A 23,915-nucleotide genomic window follows, 5' to 3' on the forward strand; every position below is an offset into this window, starting at 1 on the left:
CACCGTCATGCAATTTTGTGGGAGCAGCCCAACCCATGTCCACCTTCAGGCAATTTTGTGATTTTTTTTATGCATTACAACATACATCCAGACCTAAAATTCCCTACAAGAGGTTCACACACAAAATTGTGTAAAAATAATCCATTCACGTGGGCAAAGTTCCTATATACCACATAGGTGTACATCAACGAGAGCTCGCGCTCGCAAAAAAGCTGATACAGAGGTAAAGTAATAATTAGCCGTCATTCACAAATGTGTTAAATATATATATATACTGCACATGGCAAACGGCTACTATGCTACAAAAATCCGCATTATTTTGAGAGCGCGCAACATACCGTGTATAAAAATATAACACAGCGACCTTCACACAAACAGGAACGCCAAAACCACAGGAACGCAGCAACACATTTTTGCAATAAAAATAACATTGGGGATTATGTAGTTATAACATTTTACAAACTGGGGGTCGCAACTCCCTGGGGGGGGTTGTGTGAAGACCTCTGGGAGCTCGCGAGCCACTCACCGATGTCCCGGTTTCAACTGTATCTGAAATTTGGCCCAAAAGAGGTTCTTCGGGGCTTCAACACTGATGGCCTATCTTCAAGATAGGCCATCAATGGATCGGTGAGGATCCAATCTCCGGGACCTCCACCAATCAGCACAATAAAGGGGCCGCGGTGCTACACAACATGGAGAATATGCCATATTTTTAGTATTTAGTAGTTATCACTCACCTGAGCTGACATCTGCAGGAATATCCTCCTCCTTAAACGGATGATCACCCCTCATATATGTCTCTTCTTCACTTGTTAAGACATCGACTTTAATGTCAATCAGATCTTCACCCTAATTTCATATTTGAACAAATAGTGCAAAATTTAAAGAGCCGGAGAAGCAACTTTTTTAAAGGGCTTAATATCGCTCGGATATGCCGTCACTTTCTGATCATGGGGTCAGACTGCTAGGTCCTCCACTGATAGCTAGATTACATTTTTCGCTGCCCAGTGACTACCTGTGGTAGGACCCCAGTGATCAGCAGGAGATGGCGAATCCTAGAAATACGCAAAAACTGGACAACCCAATAAAGGAACAAAAACACTTAGAAATCGATAAACATAACAAAAAAAGTTAGATGCCTTAGGTAAAACATAGACTTTTCAACCCTCTGCATCTCCTGCCTATGTGATAACTAAATCCAAAAATAAAGTTATTTTTAAACCCCTAAAGGGGTTTGCCCCATCAGGTCCTGCTCAGGATCGCCTCTATGAGACAGACTGTAGTTTACTTTGGTGGAAAGCTTTGGGTTTGTTGTTTTTTTTTTAAAATAAAGGTTAAAAATGTCAAAATATGAAACAAAATTTAAAATAAATCTAGAAATGACCCCCATTTTAAAAACGACACCTCTCAAGAATTCAAAAATATGGGAGTAGTAGGTATGTTGACATCATATGTGTTTTTCAAGAACTAATACAAAGCAGTGGTGACGTTTGACATGTATTTATTTCTTTTTTCCTACAGAGGAACGCAACCGAAAATCTGTTAGGCTGTTTTTGCTGTGTTTAGAATCACCCCATACGTGGAAGTCGTCTGGAGTCTGAACGCAATGCAATGAAGGAGCACTTTTTTGTATTGTGGGGCCTACACTGGGATGATTTTCAGACACCATTTCAGGTTTGTAGGGTCCTTGAAACAGGCAGAATTGGGGAAGGGCGGTGATTATCCACCCTAGACCAGCGGTCAGAGGGACAGACTGATCCCTGACACTTTCCCTCTGACATTGGCCACTCAATAGCGGCATCAGGGAGTGGCACTTATCCCTGCTGCCGCTACTGAGCCAGAAACACATTGACCAGTCACCCCCACCTTTATGCCTGGACTGGACACCCACCTTAGGGGAGAAGAAAGTGTGTGGTTGGCATTGGCACTTTAAAGGGGGCACGGTGACTGCAGCTAGCAGGAATATGGGAATAAGATATGTGGGAAAAAATTATAGGATGCCATGGTTAGCACTGATCGTGTGACTGCCTCAAGTTTTGGTGCCCTGTGTCCGGCACGGTCAAAGGCCCACAGGCTGGTACCATTATGGAGGCATTGTATCTGGTACTGTTATGGGGAGACTGTGTTTGGTCCTCTTATGGCGGCAATGTGGCTGGTATCATTATGATGGCACTAAGGCACGCATTGTGTTTTGCGGGCACTGTGGCTGGCACTTTCATGGGGGCTTTGTTATGAGGGCTTTAACTGTGACACTGCATTTATTTGTGTTTGATCTTAACCCTACATACCCCCTTTGTTTTGTTTTTTTAGGAAGGCAGGCATCACTTTAGGAAGCATTGTGGTGAACTAAAGACATTCACACGCGGTAGATTTCCTGCCAACATTTTCATGGCAGAAAATCAGTTCCATTCAACTGAATGGGGTTGTTTTGACGGTAGATGAATAGGACAGTCGCAAAAACGTCTGCCACATGTGGCTATAGCTTCAAACGATGGATAGATGAAGGGTGGGTCGAAAGGTACCCCAGTCCAACACTGCATCTATTACATTTACCCAATAGATAGCGGTCGGTAAAACGTACTTTCTTTGCTCCCAGGCTCCTCTTGAGCTCCGGGTGCCGCCTGGGTCCTGACACTACCAGGCAATAAGACCCTGTGTATCCGCTATTAATCTACTGCGGAGAACAATCTGGCCTCAAAAGAAACTAACTTGGTTGCAAGTGCACTGCATCCCCTGCAATCATGATGCTGCTTAGAGCTGCCCTCTATGCAAATTAGGTTGGAAGTGCCACTCGGGCGGACCGATTACCCGCAAGTGCTCCTGTTCTCGGCTTTTAAGCCTGCCCATCTGCTTTCCATGGCTCATGATTAACGTTGCCACACCATGCAGATGTCACACCTCTTCATAAGTGTCACGCACGTGCTCCTCGCATTCTGCCCAATGCATGCGCAGTATGCTTTTCACTTCTTGTAACATCGTCAAGGGCCGACTCCGCATGCCCAAACGTCAGCAGTACACGCGGAAGGGTCGCCTCACTGAACTCCATGCCGGAGAAGCGGAGCCCCATACAATTTTCAGAAGCAGGGCTGGGGCAGTCCATGTGCTCGATTTTGAAAATCTCCACCTCATAGATGTAGGATCGGTGTGTATACCTGGGTCGAATTACGGGGAATGGCATATTATATATAAAACTTGGGTTGAAGGCGATATACCACTCCGCATTAGTTTCTTCCACCATCAGACTGATAAATTCATTCGAAAAGAAATGAATTCGAAAGGTGGAAAAAGTGTTTTTCCTGTATCCTGCCATGTCCATGCCAAAACACCAGCAGTAACCGGGGCACATAGTTATTGGCAGGAGCCCAGGTGAGGTCACTTCCACAGGGCAGGGCCTGAGCACTACCCAAAGTAAGTCAACAGAGGGTTCATCAAGTAATAAATGAGTTAGGGACGGCAAACGCCTCTTCAGTGCTCTACGGCTTTTGAGGAGGATGATAGAGGACAATTAGTGCTCTACGGCTTTTGTGGAGGATGATAGAGGACAATAAGAAATTGAGAAATTAGCTAAATCCAGATGTATTCTAAGAACTACAGTAGTAGGAGGAGAGATGTATTCATTACATCATTCTGTAATAAGCTGTAAAGCTGAAGTGCCAAAATGTGATTGATTGGCGGTTCATATGAGAAGAACGTAGCTTGGGATAATTGGTGGACTTTGTAACTGTATCGGCCACTGACCGCCGTCTCTCCTTACAAGCTGGCGACCGCAGACCCCTCTCATCCTGCCGACGTCTCCCTCCCCAGAGTCGCCAGCACATGCGGCCGTCCTGTCCTGCTGTGACCACTACGGTGGGCACGTGCGAGTTAGTTCCCGGCCTTAAAGGGCCAGCGCACGCACATGTAAAAATTAACGAATTATCCCCAAATCATCCTGATATACACCAACCACAAGAACCTTACCTATCTCCAGTTGGCTCAATGGCTAAACCCCAGTCAAACCAGATGTCGCTGTTCTTCACCCGTTTCCGATTTGTGCTCCACTACCGTCCCGCTTACAAAAATGTGAGGGCCGATGCCTTGTCCAGGTCGTTTGAAACAGAGGACACTGTGGAGACCCCTCAATGTATCATAGACACGTCCTGCATTGCCACTGCCAATCCTTTGCAAGTTAGAGACACCCCTCCGGGGAGGGCTTTTGATCGGTTGGTAGACAGAAGAAGAATCCCTCGCTGGGGACACAGCTCCAAACTGGCTGGGCACGCAGGTGTTTGTAAGACTCGAGACCTGATAGCTCATCATTTCTGGTGGCCCACGCTGCCCAAAGATACTGTGGACTTTGTCTCTTCCTGCACTGTGTGTGCTTCTAATAAGGTTGCTCCAACCTCTGCCTGTACACCATGCCCCCTGGCAGCACATTGCGATGGACTTTGTCACAGACCTTCCTCCCTCAGCCGGATGCAAAACTGTCTGGGTGGTGGTGGACCAGTTTTCGAAGATGGCCCATAGTATCCTACTGACCGGCCTACCTTCTGCTCCTTGACTAACAAATCTTTTCATTCAGCACATATTCTACTTGCATGGCTTACCTCTGCATATTGTGTCTGATCAAGGGGTTCAGTTCACCTCAAAATTAGAGCCCTCTGTAAACTCCTGGATGTGAGATTGGACTTTTCCTCAGCCTATCACCTCCAGTCACCATTAATATTCAAGTCGAGAGGATTAACCAGATCATGGAGAATTATCTTCGTCACCTCATTTCCATGCAGCATGATGACTGGGTACAGACTGTTCCATGAGCCGAGTTCTCATATAAACAACCACACAAGCGAGTCCACTACTTTCAGACCATTCTACATAGTCTACGGTCAGCATCCACGAATCCCTCTTCCTGTTCCGGCTACAACTCCGGTACCCACCGCTGATTCTGCATTTGGGGACTTCCTACAAATCTGGCAGCAGACCCGGTCCTCTATTCTGCTGGCATTCGATCGCTTGAAGCGAAAAGTGGATACAAGAAGAGTCGCCTCAGTTTCTTCCAGTTACCAGAATCCGGCTGTCCTCAAGGAATATTCGCCTGAAGGTTCCTTCGTACAAATTTGCTCCCAGGTTCTTTTGAGATCCTGCAACAGATAAACCCTGTCTCCTATAAGCTTCGGCTGCCTCCTACCCTCAAAATCCCCAACTCCTTTCTTGTGTCCCTCCGGAAACCTGTGGTGCTGAACCGCTACAGTAAGTCTCCTAGCCCTGCAGTTGCTCCCAGCGGGTCTTCCAATGTATTCGAAGTAAAGGAGATCCTGGACTGCAGGAGGGTTGGAGGAAGGACATTTTATTTAGTGAATTGGAGAGTTTGGTCCTGAGGAGAGTTCCTGGGAGCCAGAAGAAAATCTTAATGCCCCTACCCTCATTAAGAGATTCCTATCTCGCTCTGGGGGGGGGGGGGGGGGGATACTGTAACAGCCGCGGACCGCCATCTCTCCTTACCTGCAGGCGACCGCAGACCCCTCTCATCCCGGCGATGTCTCCCTCCCTGGAGACGCCAGGACATGCGGCCGTCCTGTCCTGCTGTGAACACTAGGGTGCGCACGCGAGCTCGTTCCTGGCCTTAAAGGGCCAGCGAGCGCACATTTAAAAATTAACTAATTATCCCCAGATCACTCAACTATATTAAGGGGCCTGCTCTTTCACTCCTAGTCTGAGTGTTGTTTGTATTCTTATGTTAGTCTTGCAAATGGTCCCTTAGTCGTATCCTGTTCCCAGTGTTCCCGTGACCTGCCTCCTGTATCCGTGTATTTGTTCCTGCGCCTTCTCTAGTGTTGGAGTCGTATTGTGCCGACTGTTACGCCTGCTGTCGTACACCTCGTCTGGTGTCATCTGCCACGCCTGGTACCTCCTTCCACGTTTTGCATCACCTGCCGTCAAAGTGCCATCTGTGCCTAAGCCGTTGTTACTGTCTGGACTACTACAGGTACCCGTGTGCATGGACTTTGTATAGACTTGGTACTCTGCTGTCTGGCCAGCTGCTACTCTGCAATGGCGGTGCCGCCTAGTGGGTCCACATACCCACAAATCGTGACAGTAACGCTTTAACATTGGCCATACACCTAGGATTGCGATTGTCTGATAGGTGGCCGATCAATCGTCCGTGGTAGCGTTCGTACGAATAATCACACCAGCTAAATACAAGACAAAACCGGCCAATCAGGGAGTTCGTTTTATAAAAGCGGACTCCCTGGGCTTGCATACAAAGGCAAATGATCGCAGAATCTTGTCATACAAGTAGTTTTGGCTGACCACGATAACAATTTTCCAAACTGGCCGATCACATTTTCAGTAGACAGAAGACAAATGTTGACCATCACGAATGATCTTTTGCTTTTTTTTTCGTTTGAATCTGGAAGACATTTATGAGATGAGAAAAGTATGTTAGAGGTTGTTTTTACCAAAGGGGACAAATACCAGGTATTACCCCTTGGCGCAAGCCACCATAAATTGAAATTTGGGGGCGCTAGGTTGTGTGTGGAGGTCCTCTGGACATAAAGAAGTACACGTACTTTATGTCCAGAACCTTCATGCAGAAGTGGAGAGAGGTGGGGGCTTCCTCTCCGCAGAGTGCGTACACCCTGTTGAGGGTGGACAACTTCTTTGGAGGAAAAAACACCCGAGTCAAGTGGAATTCGAAGAACATTCCCAGGAAGGTAATCCTTCGACATGGAGTCAGACAGGACTTGCAGTGGTTCATAATCAAACCGAATCGGGTCAGGGTATCCAGATAGATTTGTAGACAGGCCAGGCTTTCTTCCCTGGAAGGAGACTTGATCAAGAGGTCGTCCTGGTAGGGGATTACTGAAACTCCCCTGGAGTGAAGACGCTCCATTGTCACCGTTAGGATCTTGGGGATTCGGCAGCTTGAACGAGAGTGCGACAAACTGGTAGTGGTGAGGAAGAATAGCAAAACGCAAGAAGCGCCGATGGGGCAGGCAAATGGAGATGTGCAAGTATGCATCCTTTATGTCCACTGAATAGAGAAAATCCTTCTGACCAATGGAGACGATAACAGAGTGGAGAGATTCCATGCGGAAGTGACAGATCTTGACTTAGGCATTTTTCAAGCGCAGAAGCCTGCCCCCCCCCCCACCCAAACAAGGTGGGGGTGCACCTTCAGGCCGAGTTTACCGGTCTTACCCGAACTGAATTCTCCTATGGTATCTGACATGGCAGTATAGGGGTCACCGTGCCCCACTGTTAAAACTTGGGAAACCAGTGACTAGGAGTCCAAGGCTTATAACTCCCGGAGTTTACCTCGGTTGTGCTAGGTACTTGGCTTCCTGATTAAATTACACTGGTTCAGATTCCAAAGGGGCCTGAGAACAAAAAGGGGGTGCCACAGTATTTTCAGTGATCCTAGCGCTAACAGCAACAGTGCCCAGCAAAAGGTCCTACGTGCCGTGTCCCCGACTCATACGGAGTAAGAGATCCGCCCCTTCTGTGCCGCGATTGGATGCCAGCAGTGGAGGGGACCAGAAGCCAGGAACCACGACCCCCCGCGAGATGGGGACGCAGGTTAGGCATGAATGATGCCTCTGAACGGAGTCCCACGTCGAACCTGCACAGGTACCAGATTAAAAAGCAGTACACAGCACCTCAGCAGTGTATCGAAAACGCGACTTGCCCGCTCGTTGCATCGGTGTTTGGGGATTGAGAGGGGTCCTATACTTTCCTCGCTTGAAGTCCAGTCAGCTTAACTACCAAAAGGATAGAAACTTCTTGTCTTCATTTTGGCGGGGGGAAACGGCGCAGGTCAACACCAAGTGCCTGCCAGAAAAGAGGGAACACAGCAGGACAGTGTTGCCCATTTCCCAGTTAGAAGAAAAAAAATAAAAAAAACTCACAAAAAAATGCAAACAGCTGAACCGGGACGGGTGTCTGCCCTCTACAGAATGAATAAGCCTGTAGGAGGGGCCAAAACTTTTTTTTATTCTTAGGCCCTGTTCACACAGAGTATTTTTGTGGGCAGATTTTGAACTACCTGCGCTTTTTTCTTTTTTGCTGCGTTTTACACCTGCGGCCATTGAAGATAATGCACGGACCGCAGGCAAAAAACGCTGTGAAAAATGCTCAGAAACACACCCCGCGGGTATTTTCTGTCTCCCATTCATTACAATGGAAAGTCAAAAGGTGGAAACCGCAGCAAGAAAGGACGTGTCGCTTTTTTACCCCGCGAGTGGCCAAAATCAGTCCTGGAAAAAAAATGCCACTGTCCCCACTTAACAAATCTATGGGGGGGGGGCGCACTTTGATGGAGGGGGATGTATTTTTTTAATGGGCACACTTTGGGGTACATATAATGTATTGCATAAAGTATATTAACTTTTTTATGGGGGTGGAAGGGAAAAAAGGTGCGATTTCACCATTGTTTTTTGGTATTTTGTATTTATGGAGTTCATCGTGCGCTGTATTTGACATGATAACTTTATTCTGTGGGTCACTACAATTACAGCGATGGAGAATGTGTATTTTTTTTATGTTTTTCTACTTTACCTCAATACAAACACTTTTTTTTTTCTTTTAAATTAATAAATTCTGTCGCCGCATTCAAAAACACCTCATTTTTAGTTTTCCGTCAAAGGAGCTCTAGGAGCGCCGGGTGCTTGCATGACGGGTTGCAGTTTTTATTACAGCCACTTGGGTTTGCAAACTATTTTTGGGTCACTTTTTATTCCGTTTTTGTGAGAGTCGGGATGATCTAAAAAAAACACAAAAAAAACTTTTGGCATGGACTTTTAGTATTTTTCTTACGTCTCTCATTGTGTGGGATAAACATTCATCCAATAGTACGGGCCACTGTGAATGCCAAGATACCAAATACATATATATATATTTTTTATTTTTACGCTTTTTTTTCCAAAATATAAAGAGTTTTGTACAGGGAAAAAAGGCGAATTTCAGGCTTATTTTTCAAAACTTTCTCTTCTTAGGGACTTTCCGATTGCTCATAATTGCAATAATTCTATGTAAGGCCTCATGCACACGACCGTAGTGTTTTTTACTGTCCGTAAATACGGTCCATCTGTATTTATAGAAACGCAAAAGAAAATGGAGGCTACAAATGATGTCACCAACCCCTTAGTCTAACCATAGCCTTGACCTCAGCATCGAAGGGGTTAATCGGCCTTGACCTGAGTTATGTCCAAGCCCGGCCGTTAAAGTGGGGTGCCGGTATATTACTGCCGGCACCCGCAAGTAATAGCACCAGCTCAGCTCCTGGGCCCGCACCATCCCAGCGTTGTAATAGTGCGACAGCTTGTAATAACTAACCATTTCGCAACGTATTAAGGTGAAGGGGTTAAGATTTTTTTACTTACAGAATTTCACAAGGACACATTTCGGAGATCAACCCCTTTTTTCAAACAAAAGAGATTACAGCATTTCTTATACAGTAAAGTTTAATTGAAATTAATTTTTATTTTGGGAAAAATGTGTTTTTTCGTGATTTTTTTTATTTTTAAGCGTTATAAATTCTGATCTTTATTTTGTTAGGATGTGTACTAATAAAACACAGGCTGTTTTTAAAGAAACCTAAATATGCCCTAACAACAGGCAATATGGCCAGAAAGTCGTAGGGTCCCTGAGCAGTCCGCCCATATATGGTATGGTGCCCGATCACATCACAGGTTTCCCTGTGACTCGATCAAAAATGATCCCCTCTGTCGCTGCCCTTGTACAAACAAGGTTAAATGGCGGAGATTAGTTTTCTCTGATCACCACGGTTAGGCCAGCCATACATTTTAGATAGCGGTCGGCTGATTCCCCCCGATACACATGCTCGCTCGGCGTGCATGTGTTCTCAGGGAAAAAGATGCTGCCAGACTAACGGAACAAAAGGATCGAGCATTTTGAAAATCAACATATCCGACCCCTCTCTTCCCCGAAACAAATCAAGACACCGCCTTACGATGGTCGGCCGAAATTGGTGGGTTTGGCCGACATACATCTATTTACACAGCTCATGTACAAATCATCACTTCATAAGACGGCGGCTCCATCTACCTCGTGATCTCGTGAGAAACTGTGATCTCCGCAATCCTGAGAATACAAAGGCCGGGGGCAAAACTCTGGAGAATTTCTGTCTCCGGATCCAACTGTAAGAGACAAACACAAACATACTGACTGGATACACTGTTATATATATATATGTATGTATACACACACACACACACACACACACACACTATATGGACAAAACTATTGGGACACCTACACATTACATACAGGAGCTTTTAGGACGTCCCATTATAAATCAATAGATATTAATATGGAGTTGGTCCTCCCGTTACTTCCACTCTTCTGGGGGACTTCTTCAAGATTTTGGGGTCTGTGGGAATTTTTGCTTATTCATCCAGAAGATCATTTGTGAGGTCAGACACTGATGTTGGGGGAGGGGGCCGGGCCCCTAATCTGCGTTCTAGTTCATCTCAAAGGTGTTAGATGGGGTTGAGGTCAGGACCCAGTGCGGCCAGTCGAGTTCTTCCACCCCAAACGCCAACCAACCAGCCACGTATTTATGGAGCTTGTGCACTGGGGCGCAGTCATAAGGAACAAAAAAGGCCGAACCCCAAACTGTTCTCACAAAGTTGGAAGCTACAATTGTCCAAAATGTCTTGTGTGCTGAAGAATTAAGAGTGATCTCTTCACGACGACACATACTGTCACAAATATCTGTAAAGTGACTGCAGGGCGAGTGCCGGACGTTACACGCCTGGGGGAATGGGCTGAAAGAAACACCGGAATACAATGAGTAAGAGCCGTGTCCCAATACTTTTGTCCATGCATCCCTCGTACCCAGCCCTATGTTGGGGCCTGTGAGTCTTGAGAACTACATCCTTCCACAGTTCTAATAATAGTTGTATTGATGTATCTCCCATTTCTAAGTTATCATGTGGACTGCAGCAGGTTTCCTATGGAATTTGCCTGTATTTCTACATTTTACCTAGCCATTGGTGGAGATGACACATTATGGAGAACGCTAGGGTTGATGATTTCTGACTCCCCCATTGGAGGAGGTGTGGAATAAAAGCCTATTGTAGAGATTGAACATGGCGGATATGTGATCCTTGTACTTATTACTCACCCGGGCCGATATCTACAGGAGTCTCCTCCTCTTTGCACCGATCAGCCATCACATACGTCTCTTCTCCCGGTACGGCCTCCACTTTTACATTGATCAAATCTTCACTCTAATATGATACGTGAACAAATAAAGTTGTAGAAAGTGGAAATACAACCAAAAGTGATGGTCTGACGCGGCGCATTCAGCGCAGCCAATCAAATCGATGGAAAACTTATTGTGCGTTTTTTTTCTTCAAATAAACACTGTTGTTGTTACCCTCATGCAACTTTAACTCCATGTATAATCTATAGGGTGACAGTCTGCCTGCAGTTTTATGTGTCTATTCATGCGTGTACTGTTGTAGGTTAAAGGTTTGTTTGGGTGAGAGTTGTAGTCACAGACTGGAATTTGCATATAATTCTTGAAGAAAATCACAAGTTGCATGAAGGTACGTATCATAAGCACTTTTACAATCTGTAGGGAATTTGACGAGCGCTAGATTGCATTATCAGTTTCTGCGGGTGTCCGCTCTAACGTACAGATGACACCCTGAGGCGTACATCCTGGATCGGCGCTAACTCCGATCCTGGCGGTTTAATTTTCCTAGAGGCCACGGTCAACTGCGACCGCGGCATCTTAGTGGTTGAAAGAGGGATCAAAAACTACAATAAACTGGCACCATATATATATATATATAATTGCCTCTGGCAGGGCTTAGCAGGAGCGCAAAGATGGCAAACATGAGGCCTTTATTAGGCCCCCAGGCTGCCATGACAACCACCGGCTCCACGCGATAGAAATAAGCCCGCCAACCTAACGGCTTAGATTTCGCGGTCGCTATTCAACTTCATCAACTGCCATTGCCCATTGATTCTGCGAATTGTTTGGGGTCCCGGGGGTCGGACCCCAACAGAACATACATAGTATACGAAGGATAGGTCATCAGTGTAAAATGCCAGAAAAAAAAGTGGAGGCAAAAGTATTTTATTTTTAAAGGGGTTTTCCCCATGATCATTATTTATTACCTATCTACAGGATGGGTGATAAATATCTGATCGGTGGGGGGGTCCAACCGCTGGGACCCTCACCGATCCCAAGAACGGGCTTACATGACAGCCCCAATACGAATTGAACAGTACAGCGCATGCTGGGCTACAGCTCCATTAATTTCTATGGGGCTGCCGAAGATAGCGTGGTCGAGCATGCGCAGTACCATTCAATGCATATGGGGAAGGCCAGGTAAGCCCGTTCTTGGGATCGGTGGGTATGAAAATAAGTTAAGTTATCTTATATAGTCAGTGGGCGAAGAATGGTCTAGTGGACGAAGCCAAGGAGAAGGAAGGGCGAAGACCTGGAAGATACGAGACGGAAGGGCTAAGACCTGGCAGATACGAGAAGGAAGGGCGAAGACCTGGCAGATACGAGAAGGAAGGGCGAAGACCTGGCAGATACGAGAAGGAAGGGCGAAGACCTGGCAGATACGAGAAGGAAGGGCGAAGACCTGGCAGATACGAGAAGGAAGGGCGAAGACCTGGCAGATACGAGAAGGAAGGGCGAAGACCTGGCAGATACGAGAAGGAAGGGCGAAGACCTGGCAGATACGAGAAGGAAGGGCGAAGACCTGGCAGATACGAGAAGGAAGGGCGAAGACCTGGCAGATACGAGAAGGAAGGGCGAAGACCTGGCAGATACGAGAAGGAAGGGCGAAGACCTGGCAGATACGAGAAGGAAGGGCGAAGACCTGGCAGATACGAGAAGGAAGGGCGAAGACCTGGCAGATACGAGAAGGAAGGGCGAAGACCTGGCAGATACGAGAAGGAAGGGCGAAGACCTGGCAGATACGAGAAGGAAGGGCGAAGACCTGGCAGATACGAGAAGGAAGGGCGAAGACCTGGCAGATACGAGAAGGAAGGGCGAAGACCTGGCAGATACGAGAAGGAAGGGCGAAGACATGGCAGATACGAGAAGGAAGGGCGAAGACCTGGCAGATACGAGAAGGAAGGGCGAAGACCTGGCAGATACGAGAAGGAAGGGCGAAGACCTGGCAGATACGAGAAGGAAGGGCAAAGACCTGGCAGATACGAGAAGGAAGGGCAAAGACCTGGCAGATACGAGAAGGAAGGGCAAAGACCTGGCAGATACGAGAAGGAAGGGCAAAGACCTGGCAGATACGGGAAGGAAGGGCGAAGACCTGGCAGATACGGGAAGGAAGGGCGAAGACCTGGCAGATACGGGAAGGAAGGGCGAAGACCTGGCAGATACGAGAAGGAAGGGCGAGGACCTGGCAGATACGAGAAGGAAGGGCGAGGCCCTGGCAGATACGAGAAGGAAGGGCAAGGACCTGGCAGATACGAGAAGGAAGGGCAAGGACCTGGCAGATACGAGAAGGAAGGGCAAGGACCTGGCAGATACGAGAAGGAAGTGCGAAGACCTGGCAGATACGAGAAGGAAGGGCGAAGACCTGGCAGATACGAGAAGGAAGGGCGAAGACCTGGCAGATACGAGAAGGAAGGGCGAAGACCTGGCAGATACGAGAAGGAAGGGCGAAGACCTGGCAGATACGAGAAGGAAGGGCGAAGACCTGGCAGATACGAGAAGGAAGGGCGAAGACCTGGCAGATACGAGAAGGAAGGGCGAAGACCTGGAGGATACGAGAAGGAAGGGCGAAGACCTGGCAGATACGAGAAGGGCGAAGACCTGGCAGATACGAGAAGGGCGAAGACCTGGCAGATACGAGAAGGGCGAAGACCTGGCAGATACGAGAAGGGCGAAGACATGGCAGATACGAGAAGGAAGGGTGAAGACCTGGCAGATACAAGAAGGAAGGGTGAAGACCTGGCAGATACGAGAAGGAAGCGTGAAGACCTGGCATTTACGAGAAGGAAGGGTGAAGACCTGGCAGATACGAGAAGGGTGAAGACCTGGCAGTTACGAGAAGGGTGAAGACCTGGCAGTTACGAGAAGGGTGAAGACCTGGCAGATACGAGAAGGGTGAAGACCTGGCAGATACGAGAAGAGAGAAGACCTGGCAGATACGAGAAGGGTGAAGACCCGGCAGATACGAGAAGGGTGAAGACCTGGCAGATACGAGAAGGGTGAAGACCTGGCAGATACGAGAAGGGTGAACTGGCAGATACGAGAAGGGTGAAGACCTGGCAGATACGAGAAGAGAGAAGACCTGGCAGATACGAGAAGGGTGAAGACCTGGCAGATACGAGAAGGGTGAAGACCTGGCAGATATGAGTGTCAAACATCTTGTATTCTACAATCAATATTGGTTTATTATTATTGTGTCCATATTATGTTCAAAGTTCATAAAAGTGGATGACAATGACAGAATATACCAAGTGGTTTACACCAGTTTTCACAGTTTGGCGGCAAAATTTTATTTTTCTGTCCACTTTTCGAAAGCGGCAAGGCATAGGGGGGGGCTTAGCCCATAGGGGCGGGGCTTCCACCGAAACAACAAATTATCATTTACGTCAGAAATGTCTGTGTGTGGGCATAGCAAGGTAGAGGCCAATGCTATGCCCACCCCCCAACTGACTACCGCGCTTCTCCTTCCGACACATTAAAAAAATATATATATTCATACTCGCCTTACCTCATCGCTCCACTCCAGTTCCCTCAAGGCACTGACACCCGTCAGCCAGCGCCTATATTACCCAGTACTCAGTGCTGTGTGGTAGCATAGGTAGTGATACTGCCCAGGGTCAGTACGGTGAATGAGCCACTGCGTAAAGAGAGCCGGAGGACCCCCGGTGGGGAAAACAGAAGAGGAGCGGTGAGGTAAGTACAGATTTTTTAATTTTATGTGATGGGGAGATGGAAGAGGCAGCGCAAAGACGCAACATATTTATTAAGTGCCCTTGCACATGACCGAGATCGGGTCGTGATAAACGGTCTGAGTGTCGGCCAGATATCCCGGCCCGACCACGGTACAGGTGAAAGGTACTCCTGGCATCATAGACATTTATGATGAAGTCCCTGCATTCCAGCACAACTGCGGTCTATGATGCCGGTTCACCTGTACCGTGGCCGGGAAATCTGGCCGACACTCGAACCGTTTTTCACGGTCCGAACTCGTTTGTGTGCAAGAGGTGTTAGAGGTCTTTGCCCCTTAATAAATGTGATGCATCTTATTCCAGCAAACTAACGCCCAATTAAATCTCCCCTTTTGTCCCCAAATCATGTGAACGGCCAATTAAAATCTGCGCTCCCATTCCAACGTTCTGAAGAGGAAATAATATAAAACGCCAATTTTACCAAACAACGGTCAACGTAACGCACTTTCCTTCTATCAGATGTTCTCCAGATAAAAGGTTATTCACACGCATCGGCTTTGTGGACAAAATTCATCTGCTTGGGGCTGTTTTTGCAGCGTGAGCGGGACTTTCTGCAGAATCGTTTAGATGAATGGAACAGTTCAAGAAATTTCTGCAACAAATCTGCCGTGTGTGAACATGCCCCAATAGATGGGCGTCCTAAATGGGGGACCCCCCTCCACTTCCTCTATGAACTCGCTCACGCTGCAGTCTTTATCTCTCCATTGTAGGGTGTTTCCAATATGGCGGTACACATTTCCATTTCCAGAACTTTAGCGGCACGATTAAACGCTTCCGATATCTCTCCGGTGGCAGCGGTTATGACTGGGGCCCAACGCACACGACCATCATTTTTATCCACAATTACAGATCCGTAAAAATACTTATCCATTCACTTCTACGGCCCATGGACACCTTCCCGTATATTTACGGGTCGTAGAAATGACCCGCAAAAAAAAAAAATCGGACATGTCCTATGTTTTTGATTTACGGACCGTGCTCCCATACTTTATAATGGGAGCACAGCCTGTGAAAGTCCGCGGCCGTCCGTGCCTGTAATCATTAGGGTTTGGATAAACATCCCGTAACTGGTGCCGATCAACCATGTAGAAAGCCGATCAGCGCACTTTTCCATGTAGCAATGATCGTGAGGGGGTTCGTAAGATCGATCGCTGGTTCCTCCTCCTCTCGTACACTCTACAATAATGTCGGCAGCTCGTCCCGTTTACACGAGGGGGATGTCCTGCCGACAAACGATCATTTTTATGCCTGCGATCAACGACAAATGATCGTGAACGAACGATCGTTCGGCCAATCATCGCCCCATGTACAAGGCACTTTAATGACGCTGTGTTCACATCTGCATTGGAGGATCCAAAACTACACACACAATGATCGTCATCATCCAGACCATCCTATGATGTCACTATATAATGTCCCAGCATTCCCGGCAGCGCTCACCTCTCCCGTCAGCAGCTCGATGATCTTGTGGGTGAGGTCCAGGATCCGCTCATTGTTTCTCTCATGTATCAGTGAGTGAGGTGGAGGCTCCGTGATGGGGCTCGGGGTCCTGCTCCATCCTCCGGACACACCAGACGTCTTCTTCACTACCGTGTAATCCTGTGTATGAAGAAATAGAACAATATTCATTACCCAAAGTGTTCACCTGTCCGGTCAACTCTCGGCGCTCTAAACTCGCTGCCAACGCGTGACGAGCACGCTCATGAGCCGCAAGATGATGCCGCATCACGATGCGCATACTCGTTATGTTGATCGCACGGCTGTACTACGCCCTAATGGCGGAGATCAGGGAAACCTCTGATCGCTGCTGGTAACACCTTGAATGCTGCGATCAAAGCTAAACACAGCATTCGAAGGGAAGGCGTGAGGGGGGGATCCCGCTTTGATTGCGTCCCAGAGAATCCCTGTGACGCGATGGAGGGACATACCATATATGGGCAGACAGATCGGAGTCCATTGAAGGACCCCAGGACTGTCTGACAATATTTCCTGTTCGGGTATACGGAGGTCTGTCCTAACAACTGCCTGTGTACTATCAGTATATAGATAATTAAACGCGGAGGTAAAAAAGGCTCCTAAATAAAGTACAACTCGTCCCGGAAGAAACAAAGCCTCATACAGCGACGTCGGACTAAAAATAACAAACAGTTTACAGCGACGGGATGCAAAGAGGAAAAGTCAAAAAAATAGTCCCAGCCCTTAAGAATCCCTCACCTCTCCGGTCAGCAGGTAGATGACCTCCAGGGTGAGGCTTAATATCCTGTCGGTCGTCTCTTTTCGGTCCGTGGCCATCTCTGGTGGAACGGTCAGTAAAAGGACCATCGTCTTCGGGAGGAGACGTCAACTGGACGACTTCTTTACTGAAGAAATCTACGAGGAAGAACATTGTATGGGAATTATAGCATCTCATATATATAGTTGATGTCTATAGTCTGTGTGTATATTAGGGTTGCACGATGCATCGAAACAGTTTCGATACCGTGCACCCTCAAACGGTTCGATACCGTTATTTCATGTATTTCTATACTAAGCTGTGCAGCCGCACAGCTTAATAGGGTAATACATAAATGTTGTGAGAGCGGGGCTGCGGGTGTGTAATACAGCCATTGCCCCACTCCTGACAGGCGGGCGCGCGCTCAGCTTGATGTGATACGATGAGCGCTGGCACTGAAGACAGACAACATGGCGGGTGCACTACAAAACACCCCCATATTCTGTCTTCAGTGCCCGCACTCATTAGTGGAGCCACCCGCATCACCTCATGCTGACCCCGCGTGCGCACTTATTGTCAGGAGCGGAACAATGGCGGTATTACACAGCCGCAGCCCCGCTCTAACGGTGGAGATCAGAGAAACCTCTCCTCTCCGCTGCTATTCCCGAATGCTGCGATCAAAGCTGACCACAAAATTCAAGGGGTAAATGAGAAGGGGGATGCCCTTCGGATCGCGTCACTGGGAATCCCTGTGACGGATCGAGGGACATACCATATATGGGCAGAGAGTCCATAGAAGGACCCCAGGGCTGTTTGACCATATTCCCTGATAGGTCATACTGAGGTAACCGCTGCCTGTGTACGATCAGTGTATAAATATATACCGGTACATTAAAGTTTAAAAAAAATAATAGGTAACATTAAATTAAAAAAACAAACATTTTTTACAATAAACATTCAAATAAGTCTCGATACAAGATAATCACACATTCGGTGTCATCGCGAGCGTAGTGACACATTTATAGCGTCATTCAGGTTTACCTACTTTCTCTCACTTATTGATGAGGTGCGATGATGATGATGATGAATTCGGAACCTCCAAGTGCCTCTCACCAATAGTAATAAACCCAATCATGTACCTCACACATTAACCCAATGTTGTCCATTATGACTGAGGTACGTGACGGGGTTAATTACTATTAGCGAGAGGCACGTGGAGGTTCAGACTTCATCATCGCGCCTCACATCAGAAAACAGAAGTACTTTTTTTTGTGTTATTATTATTGTTGGCAAAGTATCGTTTTGGTATCAAGAATCGCAACATTACAAAGTATCGGCATCGAAGTCCAAATTCTGGTACACATACATACTGTATATAGTCGGTAAATATATGTGTGTCTGGTCGGTGTATGTATATATAGTCAGTGTGTATATATCTATCTGGTGGGTGTATATAGTCAGTGTGTATATATGTATGTGGTCGGTGTATATAGTCAGTGTGTATATATGTATGTGGTGGGTGTATATAGTCAGTGTGTATACATGTATGTGGTCGGTGTATATAGTCAGTGTGTATAAATGTGGTCGGTGTATATAGTCAGTGTGTATATATGTATGTGGTGGGTGTATATAGTCAGTGTGTATATATGTATGTGGTGGGTGTATATAGTCAGTGTGTATATATGTATGTGGTGGGTGTATATAGTCAGTGTGTATATATGTATGTGGTCGGTGTATATAGTCAGTGTGTATATATGTATGTGGTGGGTGTATATAGTCAGTGTGTATATATGTATGTGGTCGGTGTATATAGTCAGTGTGTATAAATGTGGTCGGTGTATATAGTCAGTGTGTATATATGTATGTGGTGGGTGTATATAGTCAGTGTGTATATATGTATGTGGTGGGTGTATATAGTCAGTGTGTATATATGTATGTGGTGGGTGTATATAGTCAGTGTGTATATATGTATGTGGTCGGTGTATATAGTCAGTGTGTATATATGTATGTGGTGGGTGTATATAGTCAGTGTGTATATATATATATGTATCTGGTCGGTGTATATAGTCAGTGTGTATATATGTATGTGGTCGGTGTATATAGTCAGTGTGTATATATGTATGTGGTCGGTGTATATAGTCAGTGTGTATATATGTATGTGGTGGGTGTATATAGTCAGTGTGTATACATGTATCTGGTCGGTGTATATAGTCAGTGTGTATATATGTATGTGGTCGGTGTATATAGTCAGTGTGTATATATGTATGTGGTCGGTGTATATAGTCAGTGTGTGTATATATATATATATGTATCTGGTCGGTGTATATAGTCAGTGTGTATATATGTATGTGGTGGGTGTATATAGTCAGTGTGTACATATGTATGTGGTGGGTGTATATAGTCAGTGTGCATATATGAATGTGGTCGGTGTGTATATAGTCAGTGTGTATATATGTATGTGGTCGGTGTATATAGTCAGTGTGTATATATGTATGTGGTCGGTGTATATAGTCAGTGTGTATATATGTATGTGGTCGGTGTATATAGTCAGTGTGTATATATGTGGTCGGTGTATATAGTCAGTGTGTATATATGTATGTGGTGGGTGTATATAGTCAGTGTGTATATATGTATGTGGTGGGTGTATATAGTCAGTGTGTATATATGTATGTGGTCGGTGTATATAGTCAGTGTGTATATATGTATGTGGTGGGTGTATATAGTCAGTGTGTATATATGTATGTGGTCGGTGTATATAGTCAGTGTGTATAAATGTGGTCGGTGTATATAGTCAGTGTGTATATATGTATGTGGTGGGTGTATATAGTCAGTGTGTATATATGTATGTGGTGGGTGTATATAGTCAGTGTGTATATATGTATGTGGTGGGTGTATATAGTCAGTGTGTATATATGTATGTGGTCGGTGTATATAGTCAGTGTGTATATATGTATGTGGTGGGTGTATATAGTCAGTGTGTATATATATATGTATCTGGTCGGTGTATATAGTCAGTGTGTATATATGTATGTGGTCGGTGTATATAGTCAGTGTGTATATATGTATGTGGTCGGTGTATATAGTCAGTGTGTATATATGTATGTGGTGGGTGTATATAGTCAGTGTGTATACATGTATCTGGTCGGTGTATATAGTCAGTGTGTATATATGTATGTGGTCGGTGTATATAGTCAGTGTGTATATATGTATGTGGTCGGTGTATATAGTCAGTGTGTGTATATATATATATATGTATCTGGTCGGTGTATATAGTCAGTGTGTATATATGTATGTGGTGGGTGTATATAGTCAGTGTGTACATATGTATGTGGTGGGTGTATATAGTCAGTGTGCATATATGAATGTGGTCGGTGTGTATATAGTCAGTGTGTATATATGTATGTGGTCGGTGTATATAGTCAGTGTGTATATATGTATGTGGTCGGTGTATATAGTCAGTGTGTATATATGTATGTGGTCGGTGTATATAGTCAGTGTGTATATATGTGGTCGGTGTATATAGTCAGTGTGTATATATGTATGTGGTGGGTGTATATAGTCAGTGTGTATATATGTATGTGGTCGGTGTATATAGTCAGTGTGTATATATGTATGTGGTCGGTGTATATAGTCAGTGTGTATATATGTGGTCGGTGTATATAGTCAGTGTGTATATATGTATCTGGTGGGTGTATATAGTCAGTGTGTATATATGTATGTGGTCGGTGTATATAGTCAGTGTGTATACATGTATCTGGTCTGTGTGTATATAGTCAGTGTGTATATATGTATGTGGTCGGTGTATATAGTCAGTGTGTATATATGTATGTGGTGGGTGTATATAGTCAGTGTGTATATATGTATGTGGTCGGTGTATATAGTCAGTGTGTATATATATATATATGTATCTGGTCGGTGTATATAGTCAGTGTGTATATATGTATGTGGTGGGTGTATATAGTCAGTGTGTATATATGTATGTGGTGGGTGTATATAGTCAGTGTGTATACATATGTATGTGGTCGGTGTATATAGTCAGTGTGTATATATGTATGTGGTCGGTGTATATAGTCAGTGTGTATATATGTATGTGGTGGGTGTATATAGTCAGTGTGTATACATATGTATGTGGTCAGTGTATATAGTCAGTGTGTATATATGTATGTGGTCGGTGTATATAGTCAGTGTGTATATATGTATGTGGTCGGTGTATATAGTCAGTGTGTATATATGTATGTGGTGGGTGTATATAGTCAGTGTGTATATATGTATGTGGTCGGTGTATATAGTCAGTGTGTATATATGTATGTGGTCGGTGTATATAGTCAGTGTGTATACATGTATCTGGTCTGTGTGTATATAGTCAGTGTGTATATATGTATGTGGTCAGTGTATATAGTCAGTGTGTATATATGTATGTGGTCAGTGTATATAGTCAGTGTGTATATATGTATGTGGTCGGTGTATATAGTCAGTGTGTATATATGTATCTGGTGGGTGTATATAGTCAGTGTGTATATATGTATGTGGTCGGTGTATATAGTCAGTGTGTATATATGTATGTGGTGGGTGTATATAGTCAGTGTGTATATATGTATCTGGTCGGTGTATATAGTCAGTGTGTATATATGTATGTGGTGGGTGTATATAGTCAGTGTGTATATATGTATGTGGTGGGTGTATATAGTCAGTGTGTATATATGTATGTGGTCAGTGTATATAGTCGGTGTGTATATATGTATGTGGTGGTTGTATATAGTCAGTGTGTATATATGTATCTGGTGGTTGTATATAGTCAGTGTGTATATATGTATGTGGTGGGTGTATATAGTCAGTGTGTGTATATATGTATCTGGTCGGTGTATATAGTCAGTGTGTATATATGTATGTGGTCGGTGTATATAGTCAGTGTGTATATATGTATGTGGTCGGTGTATATAGTCAGTGTGTATATATGTATGTGGTGGGTGTATATAGTCAGTGTGTATACATGTATGTGGTCGGTGTATATAGTCAGTGTGTATAAATGTGGTCGGTGTATATAGTCAGTGTGTATATATGTATGTGGTGGGTGTATATAGTCAGTGTGTATATATGTATGTGGTGGGTGTATATAGTCAGTGTGTATATATGTATGTGGTGGGTGTATATAGTCAGTGTGTATATATGTATGTGGTCGGTGTATATAGTCAGTGTGTATATATGTATGTGGTGGGTGTATATAGTCAGTGTGTATATATGTATGTGGTCGGTGTATATAGTCAGTGTGTATATATATATATATGTATCAGGTCGGTGTATATAGTCAGTGTGTATATATGTATGTGGTCGGTGTATATAGTCAGTGTGTATATATGTATGTGGTGGGTGTATATAGTCAGTGTGTATATATGTATGTGGTGGGTGTATATAGTCAGTGTGTATATATGTATGTGGTCGGTGTATATAGTCAGTGTGTATATATGTATGTGGTGGGTGTATATAGTCAGTGTGTATACATGTATCTGGTCGGTGTATATAGTCAGTGTGTATATATGTATGTGGTCGGTGTATATAGTCAGTGTGTATATATGTATGTGGTCGGTGTATATAGTCAGTGTGTATATATGAATGTGGTCGGTGTATATAGTCAGTGTGTATATATGTATGTGGTGGGTGTATATAGTCAGTGTGTATATATGTATGTAGTGGGTGTATATAGTCAGTGTGCATATATGAATGTGGTCGGTGTGTATATAGTCAGTGTGTATATATGTATGTGGTCGGTGTATATAGTCAGTGTGTATATATGTATGTGGTCGGTGTATATAGTCAGTGTGTATATATGTATGTGGTCGGTGTATATAGTCAGTGTGTATATATGTGGTCGGTGTATATAGTCAGTGTGTATATATGTATGTGGTGGGTGTATATAGTTAGTGTGTATATATGTATGTGGTCGGTGTATATAGTCAGTGTGTATATATGTATGTGGTCGGTGTATATAGTCAGTGTGTATATATGTGGTCGGTGTATATAGTCAGTGTGTATATATGTATCTGGTGGGTGTATATAGTCAGTGTGTATATATGTATGTGGTCGGTGTATATAGTCAGTGTGTATATATGTATGTGGTGGGTGTATATAGTCAGTGTGTATACATGTATGTGGTCAGTGTATATAGTCAGTGTGTATATATGTATGTGGTCAGTGTATATAGTCAGTGTGTATATATGTATGTGGTGGGTGTATATAGTCAGTGTGTATATATGTATGTGGTCAGTGTATATAGTCGGTGTGTATATATGTATGTGGTGGTTGTATATAGTCAGTGTGTATATATGTATCTGGTGGTTGTATATAGTCAGTGTGTATATATGTATGTGGTCGGTGTATATAGTCAGTGTGTATATATATATATGTATCTGGTGGGTGTATATAGTCAGTGTGTATATATGTATGTGGTGGGTGTATATAGTCAGTGTGTATATATGTATGTGGTGGGTGTATATAGTCAGTGTGTATATATGTATGAGGTGGGTGTATATAGTCAGTGTGTATATATGTATGTGGTCGGTGTATATAGTCAGTGTGTATATATGTATGTGGTCGGTGTATATAGTCAGTGTGTATATATGTATGTGGTCGGTGTAAATAGTCAGTGTGTATATATGTATGTGGTCGGTGTATATAGTCAGTGTGTATATATGTATGTGGTCAGTGTATATAGTCAGTGTGTATATATGTATGTGGTCAGTGTATATAGTCAGTG

At 44.7% G+C, this 23,915-nt stretch overlaps 1 protein-coding gene across 1 annotated transcript in view; it reads right to left on the reverse strand.

Annotated features, from left to right (window-relative positions):
• LOC142663093 (uncharacterized) overlaps positions 1-23,915 on the reverse strand; it is an 81,950-nt gene that overhangs the window by 42,311 nt on the left and 15,724 nt on the right. The window contains exons 2-6 of the mRNA XM_075841396.1: positions 17,167-17,322; positions 16,393-16,551; positions 11,129-11,234; positions 10,048-10,139; positions 738-849 (exon numbers count right to left, since the gene is read on the reverse strand). Of these exons, the coding sequence (XP_075697511.1) occupies positions 738-849; positions 10,048-10,139; positions 11,129-11,234; positions 16,393-16,551; positions 17,167-17,274 (577 nt within the window). The 5' untranslated portion in view covers positions 17,275-17,322. The remainder of the gene's footprint in view (positions 1-737; positions 850-10,047; positions 10,140-11,128; positions 11,235-16,392; positions 16,552-17,166; positions 17,323-23,915) is intronic.

Source organism: Rhinoderma darwinii, chromosome 11 (genome assembly GCF_050947455.1).
Source record: "Rhinoderma darwinii isolate aRhiDar2 chromosome 11, aRhiDar2.hap1, whole genome shotgun sequence".
Taxonomy (NCBI): Eukaryota; Metazoa; Chordata; class Amphibia; order Anura; family Rhinodermatidae; genus Rhinoderma; species Rhinoderma darwinii.